Below are 12,588 nucleotides of genomic sequence, written 5' to 3'. Positions count from 1 at the left end.
GATTATAAAATGTATCCACTTTCATGCTGCAAAACTAGAAAATAAGGTATTTCTCGTGGAGAGCGTGCAAAAGAGGAAATTAAAGGCTCCTTATAAAATGTGCCATTTTTTCACAGAGATCCTGCAAAGTGATGAACTGTAGTCTCTTTCACAAAGAGACCCTGCAAAATTTTAAAAATCCACACCATCACGCTGACATTCTACGACATTGTAAAATATCACAGATACCCTGCAAGACTACAAAAAGTACTATTTTTCACATAGAGCTCTGCATAACTATCAAATCTAGTCACTTTTGCACAGAGATCCTACAAGCTAGAAGGTTTTACAAAGAGACCCTGCCAAATTGAACACTTGAATTGAAACTCACAGTGATCCTGCAACATTGGTTAATTAGGCCAATTTTGCACAGAGATCCTGCAATACAATTAAAGATACACTTCCACACAGAGATCCTGCAAACTGGTCCAATGTAGCCTCTTCCATGCAGAGACCCAGCAAAATTATGGAGGAAAATCCACCAGTGACGTTTCCATAAAAGGATTTGCAATTTTCTGCCACAAGATGGCGGTAAAGACTACGTGTTTTTTTTCTACGTGAAGTTCCTCAACTCACTTCAAATGGTTTCCTTAGCACCACGATGCCACCAGATGGCGCCAAAGCTACGCTTGCATTATTTTATTGTAAAAGTCTGCAAATCCCAAGCCGCGAATATGCATTAAACAAATAAGCATTTTTTCCAAAGGCAATATTTTTGATGGATTTCGGAGATGTACCTAATGTAGTGTCTTGAGAGCGTCCTCACAAGACGCTGAGAACTCTGCGTGACCTTCAACCCGACCCCCCGCCGTCTCCCCTACCCCTTGTCGCCAGTCGCACACAAGTCTGAATTCCATAACTCTTTGGGGGGAAAAAAATCTTCTTTTTTTGACAATTTAATAGCGCAAACTAATCACGCGGCTGACACGGGCCATTCATCTGGCGGCGGGCTCACAAAGAGCCCGGCCGCAGTTTGTGGTGGACGCGGCGGTCGGGGACGGGCCTCCGTTTCCACATGGAGTGCACAATAAAAGCATTGTGAGCGCTTAATGGTTATGTTTGCCAAGCCACCCAAAACCCAGAGTATCAAACGCATGCATGTTGGCCCGGGATGAAAAATAGGCTGCAGGAGGGCCGAGCGATATATGGCCTTAAAATTCAATCTCAGGTTAAAATAAGATTAATCATTTATGTTTCCCATTTTTCTTCTAGAAAACGCAAATGCCAGTGATATTATTCTTTTAGTGCTGAATAATGAATTGAGTTGAAATCAACATGGCACTTACAGTATGAAACTCTGCCCTTGTTTAGTGTTTTGTTTTTAATGTTTTTATTCATTTTATGTTGGATTTATTTCAGCTATGGTTGTTTTTTTTAAGTGCTCTATAAATAAGCTTTATAAATATGTTCTATGCAGCCCCTCTAAATACGGTATCCTGGTTAATATCGCTTGAATGTAATATGAGTTAAGCAGCAAAATCTAGCAGTTTATCAACATCAGAAGGCGGCCATTTTGCCACATCTTGACGCATGAAAATGACATCTCAGTTGCTCAGGTCTCGGGTAGCAACCAATCACAGCTCAGCTTCAGAAAAGAGGTGAGCTGTGATTGGTCGTCTGGATTTTGCTGCATAACTCATATTCCACCAATGTAATGTTAATCAGAATGTCATGTTTAGACTAGTGAGGTCTCATATGACGTATTATTATCAAGAAATATTTAATGTTGTCTTTCTCTTTAAAAGGAAAGGAAAGTCAAAAACGTTATTGACGTTATTGTGTTTGTGGAATATGAACTAAGAAGCAAAATCCACCCCGTTTTTATCCATCTCAGGGAGCGGCCATTTTGCCACTTGCTGTCACCTGTAAATGACGTCACAGTTTCTCGGGGCTCTGGAAGCAACCAATCACGTCGCAGCTTGCGAGTGTCACATGACCAAACTCAGAAAACAGGTGAGCCTTTCGACTTGATTTCCCCATTCAAATTTTCTAATACAACTCTTTCTTGGACCAATCAGAGTTCAAATTTCCCTGAGATCCGCTCCACAATGACATCAGCATTTTTCCCGTCCTCTGATTGGTTGGCCAGAGCAATCACGTTTGACTTGCAAAACACATCTGTAGCAATCTGCACATATTAATGAATCAGCATCTCTGGTAAAAAATTATCTATTTGATTTTTTAAAATGTTTTTGTCAGGTTATTGAATATTGATTATTCTGACATATGTATGTAGCACAGTTTTGTGCATTTTTGTAAAGTACCGACATCATTTTGATGTTATATTGGCGGTGTAGGTGGAGTAAGTCCACCACTGGCTCCTTCCTGTTGGCCATGTTAGTGTAAGTAGTGCACGTCAGCAGGGGTGAGCTTTAAAACTGTTTTTTTTTTTTTTTTTTTTTAAAGGAATCATCCTGACAAATAAACTTGAATGGTTACCCGCAATGGCAATGCAAAGAGAAGGGGGAAGGGGGGCAGTTTAACACCCCCCCCCCTCCCCCAGCCCCCAAAGTTATGAATATGTTTCTGAATCAATTTAGCCGTGCAGGCATTTTCCCCAAACATCCACCAACAAGCAAAATTGATCTGCTGGGACCTCACCTCTTAGTGCGCCTCAATAACAAAGACATCAAGCACTGCGTATAATTTTTAATATATATGCAATAAATGTTCAATTTGTTTCCCCGGGAAGGACGGCAAATAATAACGGCACATTTCACAGCACATCTATTACACGCAAACAATGCGCGTGTGTGCGCGCGGGTGATTAATTTGCCTTTTGATTGTGTTGGAGGATGCAATAAAAGCCGCTTGACTTTGCAGCACTTTTGACCGCTTTACTGGCGGGAGCAAATATGTTTGCATCATTTTGTTTCAAGGCCGTCCAAGTCTTTTGTTTTGCTCCCCAGATGGGACTTGGACATTTCCATACAAATCACGCAAATTATGAATGACGTCTTATTCAAGGTGTCACCAGCACCAGTCCTGCGGTGGATGAACTGTTGCAATAATATGCATTTCACTTTTGAAATGGAGGTTGCATCAATGCCAGATAATATATTCTGTTATTGTCCAAAGAAATAAATGTATGTCCAGATGTTGTGATTTTGGAGGATATTTTTTTATTTGTCTTAATATTGCTTTTCATTCAGAATTTCATTTCATTTTCAATAACGGTGCAAATTCAGCAATTTTTGCGCTAACCTGCATGTACATCCACATTTTGTTTGTTTTTTGATTTTCTGATATATGAAGAAAACACTTTTTTTTTTTTCCTCTTTAATTCACCTGAAACCTGAAACCCTTCACCTAAACCGGATACTTCAGAGTTCCACCAGAGTCTTGAAGTTGTCAGTAGACCAGAGGAAGGATCAAAGGAAGGAAAAGATTACGCAAAGTGAAATCCAACACCAACCAGGCATCACCCTCCATCCACAGAGTTACAAATCCAGAATCATTCACCAACCCCAGATACGTCCGAATTCCAACAGGATTAGGAAGACATCAAGAGACCAGATGAAGGACTAAAGGAAGGCTAGATGAAGCAGAGTGAGATCCACAAACGCCAACCTCCACTGATTCAGCGACCAGTGGGAGAAGCAAATTCTTTTTGAGTTTCAGTAGATGCTGGTGTGGTAGATCTGGCATGCATGAGAACCTTCCACCAAAGAGGGGGGACGTCGACCCCGGCCCGACAAGGCAAGCACAGCCCCCCCCCCCCTTCCCTACCTGGGTCTCCCAACCCACTATACATTGTAAATGACGTTACTTCATATGACTTTTGTCCCCCCAAAAAATCATGTTTACTCTGAGTCCCCTCTGCCCAATTATCATGTGGTGTTCCTCAGGGTTCAATTTTGGGGCCCCTGTTGTTTTCATTGTATTTACTGCCAATGGGTTCCATCTTAAGAAAGCACATAGTTCATTTCACCGCTATACATATGACAGTCAGATCTACAGTATGTCCTGTCTGGAGGAAAATCAAAGAGTCCCTCCACTTAGAAACAGCGAATCCTTGCCTTTGTTACATCTCGGCTGGATTACTGTGATGCTCTTTATTTCGCCGTTAGCTAGCGGAGTTAGCAGCGTTAGCTTCAAGCGTCTCAAGTTGGTCCAAAATGCTGTTGCTTACCTGCTTAACTGGAGCTTGTAAGAGGGAGCATATAACTCAAATTCTGGCCTCTCTTCACGTACTGCCTGTACATTTAAAAAATAATAATTTAAAGTGTTGAGATGTAGGCTATGCTGCGTATTTTTGTTGTTTTGTTTATGGGAGGGATCCACGATTATTCACATTTATGTATTTGTGACTTTTTTAACTATCCTATCAAGATTCAATCAAAAACAAGGATCACGTACGTAAAGAATTTCTAAGGGATGTTGGCAGTGCAGACAGGAGGAGGGAGTTTTTTTGGGGGGGCCACTGTGAGGGTCCCTGTCTCGTGCTCTGAAGTTGCTTGATCCTGATCCCTCTCAGAACGTTTGATGCAAGGAAGAGTACAAGAATGGACGTGACTAATGGACGCCTCCCCGTTTGTGCTGACAATCCTCCTCATGCCATCACTGTCATGTGTACGTGCCCCCTAATTCAAAACACAATTGAGAAAAGTCAGCTTTTTTCTCCTTTTAATGTCAATAGTGACGACATATTGAGGTTAGCTACGTCACGCTTGTTTGTTTGTTTGTTTTAACAGCCTTTTTGCCTATACAGCCTATATATGCAGAAATGTTTTTTGTTTGTTTGGCACGTATAAGTTACTCACATTTAATTTTTCTACAAAATATCACAGGCCCAATGCCTGAAGTTTGACATATTGAAATGTGAGAAGATAGGCTATGGTCTCTATAATAGTGAAATTGGACGTTTCCAATATTTCGATATGTCTCTAAATAGAAACATATAATCAACAGATGTTTCTTCAACGGTGTTTCAAGCAAAAAAAATGTGTGAAATTAAATAGTAAATAAATAAATAAATAAGGTTTGGATTCTTTTAAATCAATAAAAATGTCAACCAATTAAGACCAGGTTGTAAATGTGAAGGTATAGTCAGCTCTTTTCGTAAGATTGAGGGAATATTTTAAAAATGTGAGGTTTTAGGAAATCATCTTTTTCGACCAAAAACCACAAATGAATCATTTTTACAAGGAGAGCAAATATTTATATGAGATGGGATTATTTAAAATATTGTAAATATGAAAAGCGATTAAGTCCCATTCAAGGTGAAAGTAGGATATTTCCCTAAAATGTCAAAAAAAAAAATAAACACAAAAAAAAACCAAGAGAATTGTCTAGGTGTACCTATATCTCGTTTCTATTTCAAGAACCCCCCTGATTCCACAAATTCGATAATTTTTACACACGAAAAAAAATATATTGCGATTAGGTTGTTGAAATCCGATGAAAATTGAGAAAAAATAAGGATTTTTTAATCTTCTTGAGTGGAAAAAATGTAAAAATATCAAAACCACTGAATCTCCTCTTAATTCTAAATCTTTTGTTAACTCAACCATTTCTTCCTCAAAGCGCGCTGTTTTAGGGCAACAACAAAAAAGACTTCGGACCCTAAGCTAACAAAGATGCAAAAAGAGTGTTGATAATTACATTCATTGCGTCGTGATCCTCTTACATGGGGAACATTCAGCGTGTCCCCTTTTTTCCCTCGCTTGTCCGTGCATGAATTCGATTTGCTTTGACTTCAATGGGGCCACAAAGCGAACGAGCGGATGAAAAAAAAAACACTTCTTTACATCTTTTCTCTCCAAACGCTTTACTCAGTGTCACACACTTTGATTTCGGCTTTTCTTTCTTTCTTTCTTTTATCACGCAGCTGATGGAGGATTTCATTATGACAAAACAACTAGCGTGGGGGTGCAATACCAGCCGAAAACGTGGATAGGCCTAAATACATTTATTGTTATTATTATCTATTTAAAAATACATTTATTATTATTATTATTATTATTATTATTAATATATATATATATTTTTAGTAGTAATATTACTAGCCTCCTCCTACTATACGTACTACTACGACTCATAGTGAAAGTATTTTTACCTGATTCATTAGTAATTAGTTTCATAAATAAAATATAAATACGCAATACACAAATATAAATACGCTTGATACAATTTATAGGCCTAAGTAATTCTCGAAGCAATTGCATTAATGTTTTAAATTACACGTTTTTTTTTTAAAGTTAAGATTCTCTATAATTATTTTCATTCGTAACAAACACACATAAATGATGATACATTTATACTTTTTAAATATTTGCTTTCTTCACACGTTTTGAATACGTTGTTTCTTTTTTATTTACAAATATAATAATGTTAATATTGACTTTTTCTTTTTAACTTTTGTAGAAAACTTGATACATTGTAATAAGAAATAATATTTGTTTATAAAGGATTTAAAAGAAAATATTTTTCTTTCAAGACTTTTAAATGTTAGGAATGTTACAGAAAAACGACAATTATATTATCGATATGAATGAGGCCAACATTTGCTTGAATTTCGTAAAATAATCAATATTTTCTTGTTTGATATTCTGCTCGCGCTTGCAAAGTTGTCTTATTGAAAAAAATAACTATAGTCTTATTATTATCATTATTAATTGTGCTAGCATTGGTAAAATCATTCCTTTACACTCCCTAAATTACATAGTGTCTCACTCTTTTTACATCACACAAGAAAATCAATAAATATTTCATTTAAATAACATTTTAAAAGTGTAACAATCAAGCATTCAAGTAAAATCTAACTTTTTTTCTTTTTTTTAAATAGTGTTTCTTGGCTACAAACCAAACACTGTAGGCTACGGCATGTTGAAATTGATAAATCCATAGCTCCCCTTTTAACACCACATGTTGTCTGTCACGGTTGATGTCCCTGGTGATTAATTAAAACGAGTGACCATTCATTATTTTTGACATGCTTAAAACACACACGGAATACGTTTTAAAAGAGAAAACGCATGCATTGCATGGCTGCAGTTCTTACCTATAAACGCAACACGCGCGTGTGTGTGCTGGTCCTCTGCAGTGTCACATGGCTAGCAGCTAGCAGCTATTGCACAAAAATAAAGCCACTTTCCCCCCACATCATTCCCTTCAGCAAGTGCAAACTTTGTGTCCTCTGCGCACCATTTTATACATGATGAGCCGCCAGTAATGGGATTATTAAACAAAAACGTTTCAGGCGGTGGCGTTAACCTTTTTTAATGCCTAATTAGGTTTTGCAAAGAAATAATTAGATTCTACAGTGCTTACACACGCTGCCTATATTTTCAAATGGCGTCTGTGAGAGAAAGACAGCATTGTTGGCAGTGAAAGCAACACACACAGTTGCGGCAAAGAGTCAAGTGTAACGTTTAAAAACATGTTGGAACAGAAAAAGTGCACTTAAAGCCAAATAGTTTGTGCGACACGCTCGCTGGGGCTCGGTTTTCTGTCCGAGAGCGCCTTCTGGTGTCGACCTGCTCAAATGACATCAAATGACACAAACTAAACCATTCTACCCGCAAACTCACGTGAACACGTTTAAACAGAGTAATCGACGTTAGTGATCTTTTTTCATCTTTTTTTTTTTTTTTTTTTAAAGAAGCGTGAAGTGGTTAGCAGGTGAGTGCAGTCGAATGCGCATGCGCAAATCCGCCTTCAATTTAACTACGTAAAAGTACGCGCAGCTTTATCGCCCTCGTGAGGTCAGGGCGCTGGCTTATTATTTTATATTTTTTTAGTCCTTGTTTGGTTCAAAAGTATTTGATTAAAGTAAAACAAAATAAATACATTGTAAACCGCACATTAAACATTATTAATTAATTAATTTGTTTATTTATCCATCCATCCTAATAGCAGTTATTTTTTGACATGGGCATTGTCGATATATCGCGTCTGCTTTGTTGCCCTCGCGAGATCACTGTGGTGAATGAATGAATACATAAACAAAATACGCAGAAAGTGGACAACTATTAAATCACCAGAATTTTTCAAACATTATAGAAATATCACACACTCTCCAATCACAATTGAACAAAGAGGGCAGGGAGGTATACATATGTGGCTAATAACGAAACAGTAAATTAGAATTAGAAAATACAACAGCTTTATGGCAATAATAAAGGGATACATGTAAGATATTAGGTGTAAAAAAAAATCTACGTGATTTATTTATATATTTTCTCATCTTTGCTGCAGTGGATTTTTTATTTATTTAACAAACGTAATTTACTATTATCAACTAATAAACGCTGTAGTGTAGTACCTCTCATCCACGCACCCTAGAGCCGACTAGAAGTACTCTCCCGGAAGTGGTCTTTTTTCTATCATCGCGATAGCTTGCGAGAATGCAGTCGTCCAACCAAGAAGGTCAGCTGATCATTCACTACGATCTCGTGTGTGCAGGCTGTGGAGGTTGACAGACAAACGGCACATCTTAGCAGAGTTGTTCCACGCTACAACACCGGCAAGTTGTGTCTTGTATTAAAACTTTATATACTGACAGCCAAACAGAAGCTCCCCTTTTCAAGCGGATATGTGCCAGCTTAGTTGTCTCCAACCGGGTGGGGATGACGCCGTTAGCTTAGCCCCCATGCTAGCCGAAAGAGAACGTTCTAGATTCACCTGCCACTAGCTGCCTTTGATGAGACGTCGAAAAGCAAACACTCGTAAGCCGAATATCAACGCTCACACGGTGGTCTTGAAGAGGTTGCTGCGGCCGTGTCATTTGGGGGTTATTTCCCCCTCTATAAATTATAAAGCTCATTTGAAAGTACAGTAGCCTACTAGCTTCTTTCTTTGGCAGGTATGCTAAGCTATTGTGCTGCAATAAAGACTGCAGCCAGTAACGGGATCCGTTGAGTTCTGACTTTAAATAATAATCGCAATATCAAAATGTTGACTTACTTTCTACCATCAAAAGTAATGTTTTGTGTACTAACAGGATGGATATAGAATATGTATGCCGTTAGAGATCAACTGCCTCGTCATTACCCAAATGGCTCATGTGATTTTTGCGCATGTTTTATTATAGTGAGCCAAACGTTGGTATACATTTCAAAGAAATATATATATTTTTTACATATACTTTCTCCTTACCTTTCCCTTCTTTCATTGCTTCATTTTTCCTTTCATCCTTCCTGCCTTTCTATCTCCTGTCATACTTTTCTTTCTTCTATCTTTACCCTCTCACGTCCTTATTTTTCTTTTCCTCCTTCCTGCCATTCCTTCCTTTATTCTCTGGCTACCTTTTTTCCTTCCTTTTTTCTTCATTCGTTAGCTCTGTTTGACCCGCTACTGTCTTCTTCCCACTCAAACCTGCTTTTTTTCCTTACCATCATTTCCTTCATTTTTCTTCTTATTCTTTCATTTTTTTTGTATCACTCAAATGACAGCAGTTTTTCGTCAAATTCACACAACCCTCCATTTTCCTTCTTTCCCAAACAGAGTGACACAAACAAGCACTGAAAATGGCAGACAACAGCCAGCAAACCCCCCAAAGACTGGGACCTGTGGTAAGCCTGTCACTCAACACCATACCAATGTTTGTTTCATGCTTTTCTGTTGAAACAGCCATCATGGGAAAAACACAATGATTCCTGAACAAGTTTACTTAGTAGCACTAAACAAACACGTGGGAGAATTCACAAATAAATTGCAGGCAAAATGGAAGCTTAGTTTTTTTTTTTCCTTTTATCCGATCGATTAATTGGGTAACATTTGATTTTGCATTAATAAACGCAATGGTGTCAATGTGAGGTATAGGTATTATTTTTTTCCACTTAAGGTTAATGTACCGTTAATTTAATTTTAATGTATTTTTGTTCTCCTTTGTAGCAATTTTTAATGAGCAACAAGCTGGAAACGGCCATGTGGCTGTCCCGCCTCTTCACCGTCTACTGCTCCGTCATGTTCATACTACCAATCTTGGGGTGAGTATGCACTAACACGGTCATCCATTGGCATAACCAAACCTCTCATTGTGCGGAACCTTTTGTTTCAGGCCCAACGCGGCGTCCAACTTCTACCAGCGGGCGCTGCTGGCCAACGCGCTCACCAGCGCTCTGCGCCTGCACCAGAGGCTTCCCAGGTTCCAGCTGAGTCGGGCGTTTATGGTGCAGGCACTCCAGGAGGACAGCTGCCACTATCTGCTCTACTCGCTCATCCTGGTCAACTCCTACCCCATCACTAGTATCCTTGACTTCAGTGTGCTGGCCTGCACTATGAGCTGTAGTGGGTTAAATATTGCTCAAGGCAGAGGCTTGATAATGGAGAACCACATAAATGTATAACCACAATTGAGAGAAACATTTTTTGTGTGTGTTTTTTTTAAAACCAAGAAACGAAGACCTGGTCATTTTAATAGGATTTTGATGAGCATCATCATTTGGACTCCATTTTGATTACGTGCTCATATTCACATTTACTGCTATTACTGGCTAGCCAGCTAGTTAAAATGTTGTTTCCCCCCCCTTTTATGTTTTGTTTTCCTTAATCCATTGTCTCCAGTGAGCATCTTCCCAGTCTTCCTCTTCTCACTTCTCCACGCGACCACCTACACCAAAAAGGTCCTAGATGTGAGTATGGCTGGCACAACCGCCGCCACTGGCTGTGATTTTTCTTGTTTTCTTGTAAGGGTAGCGTGGAGTGTTGTTGCAGAAGGGAGCAAACGGATTTGCATAGTAGAAATTGACTTTCAATTATCTATCATGTTGCTGAAACAAAAAAAATCGATTAGAAGCTGCTGGCTTGTATACAAATAAATTCACTATCCACATGGGATAGTGAATGAATAGCAAAAACAATCCCCCCCAAGTGTTCCAAGTGTTGTTGTCATCCGGACAGGCGGTGGGCCCCGGCAGCCTGATGTTCATCAGAAACCTCCTGGACAAGATGTCGGCCAATCAGCAGAACATCCTCAAGTTCATCGCCTGTAACGAGATCTTCTTGATGCCCGCCACCATCTTCATGCTTTTCAGGTAGTGCACGTGAAAACCTAACATACCTCATTATTTAAAAATACATACATTAGCACATGCTAACCAAAACAACTGCGTCCACCATTGCGGGTAAACTCTGTCACGTCTACATACTTGCTTGGGCTGTGGCGCCATCTTGAGGCTACTTTCAGAAAGGGCAAACAACAATATTGACTTCTGACAGTCTTGATGGGTGGGCATGCATGTGAGACAAAAATGGATCTATGACCTCTAGAGCTCTCAATGGCAGTTCAACGTCTTCTGTAAAATGTTGTGAACTTGTGCGATCATATTTTCTTTCCTTCCTATTTTCTCGCCAGTGGCCAGGGAAGCTTGCTTCTGCCTTTCATCTACTATCGGTTCCTCAGCCTGCGCTACACGTCCAGAAGAAACCCGTACTGCCGGTAAGCATACATCATTGTCGTATCACTTGCTTCTATTACGTTGACTTGTGTTTCCCAAGAGGCAATTTACTTCAACACGGCAAATGTATAATAATCCACCAAAATAATTCTTACAGTTGCCTATTTTGTTGGGTTTTTGTTTTTGTCAGCACTCTGTTTACCGAGCTGCGAATCCTGCTGGAGCACTTCATCATGAAGCCGGCGTGCCCCGCGTTCTTCCGGAGGATGTGCCTCAGCAGCATCGCCTTCGTCAGCCGCTTGGCCCCCACCGGCGTCTGAAGGCCGTGCCATCCCACCATCCTACTCCTTTTTTTTTTTTTGTTGCGTTTGGCCGCCACTGAGGACGTGACTTCCATTTTGGATGAGGACACAATGGCGGCATCAGTGGAGGACATTTTGTTTTTATCGACGCAATGACAACTTGACAGCGTGCTCCATTTCAAGACCAGCCAGTAATGCACTGAAGTTTTTTTTGTGGTCCTTTTCCTGTCTTAATGTGACCTCCTCAAAACGGTGGACCTGCCGCTCTTTTGTTACACCAGAGCACTTCGGACATCTTAATGTCAGCCTATGACCTAATTTATTCACTAATGTTATGAGATTAGTAGCAAAATTATCTTAGTGTATGATTACAAATGAAATCATTGTCAGAAGGGGAAGGAGGCAGTGGTAATGATTTGTATGCCGTTTATATTTAGTTTCTTTTTGTATATGCTCTTTAAAAGCCTGACTTCACTCCTTTTTGTTGTACGAATGTCACATCTGCTGTATTTTAGAGAATAAGCATGAATAATTGGACAGTATGCGGTTGGATTCCTTTTGAAAATGAACTCCATGATGCATGTCATCCATTAAGCGGAAGCTACACTGCTATTCAATGTGTAATTCAGTTCCTCTTTCTTTTTGTGTGCATTAATAATTATGTACTAATACGAGATATTACATGTGCCCCAATTTCTTTTGCTCATGTTTATTGTCTACATTTGCCTTCAGGTGAACCACGTTTTTATGGCGAGATGAGCTCTTAAAGATTACGAAATAAAATATTAAGGATAGTAATAACCGTTATTTTGTACTGATTCTCTAGTTACTACTCATCCCACGAGCATCCTGCTGTGGCAACGCCTCCTTTCCGGACTGGAAGCAAACTATCCAATCAGGAGACG

At 39.3% G+C, this 12,588-nt stretch overlaps 1 protein-coding gene across 2 annotated transcripts; it reads left to right on the top strand.

Annotated features, from left to right (window-relative positions):
* Positions 1–8,391: 8,391 nt before the first annotated feature.
* tmem33 (transmembrane protein 33) lies at positions 8,392–12,490 on the top strand. Of its 2 annotated transcripts, none has more exons than XM_077577722.1 (8): positions 8,392–8,506; positions 9,487–9,554; positions 9,877–9,971; positions 10,043–10,230; positions 10,549–10,616; positions 10,885–11,018; positions 11,339–11,422; positions 11,572–12,490. In XM_077577722.1, exons 2-8 carry the CDS (start codon positions 9,510–9,512, stop codon positions 11,699–11,701), a joined length of 744 nt encoding a protein of 247 aa, XP_077433848.1. In that variant the 5' UTR covers positions 8,392–8,506; positions 9,487–9,509; the 3' UTR covers positions 11,702–12,490. The 2 variants fall into 2 exon arrangements, with proteins under 2 accessions (XP_077433848.1, XP_077433850.1); XM_077577724.1 differs by lacking the exon at positions 8,392–8,506 and adding an exon at positions 8,536–8,845.
* Positions 12,491–12,588: the final 98 nt, after the last annotated feature.

The sequence above is a fragment of the Vanacampus margaritifer genome, chromosome 10 (assembly GCF_051991255.1).
Source record: "Vanacampus margaritifer isolate UIUO_Vmar chromosome 10, RoL_Vmar_1.0, whole genome shotgun sequence".
NCBI classification, from domain to species: Eukaryota; Metazoa; Chordata; class Actinopteri; order Syngnathiformes; family Syngnathidae; genus Vanacampus; species Vanacampus margaritifer.
The sequence above is the reverse complement of the archived record's forward strand: the minus strand, read 5'-3'. Positions and strand labels throughout refer to the sequence as shown.

Excerpts from the sequence above, each read along its gene's own strand:
- tmem33 (XM_077577722.1), top strand. The coding sequence starts at position 9,510 with ATGGCAGACAACAGCCAGCAAACCCCCCAAAGACTGGGACCTGTG. Across the intron at positions 9,555-9,876 it reads CCCAAAGACTGGGACCTGTG|CAATTTTTAATGAGCAACAA; the intron begins GTAAGCCTGTCA and ends TCTCCTTTGTAG. Across the intron at positions 10,231-10,548 it reads CAACTCCTACCCCATCACTA|TGAGCATCTTCCCAGTCTTC; the intron begins GTATCCTTGACT and ends CATTGTCTCCAG.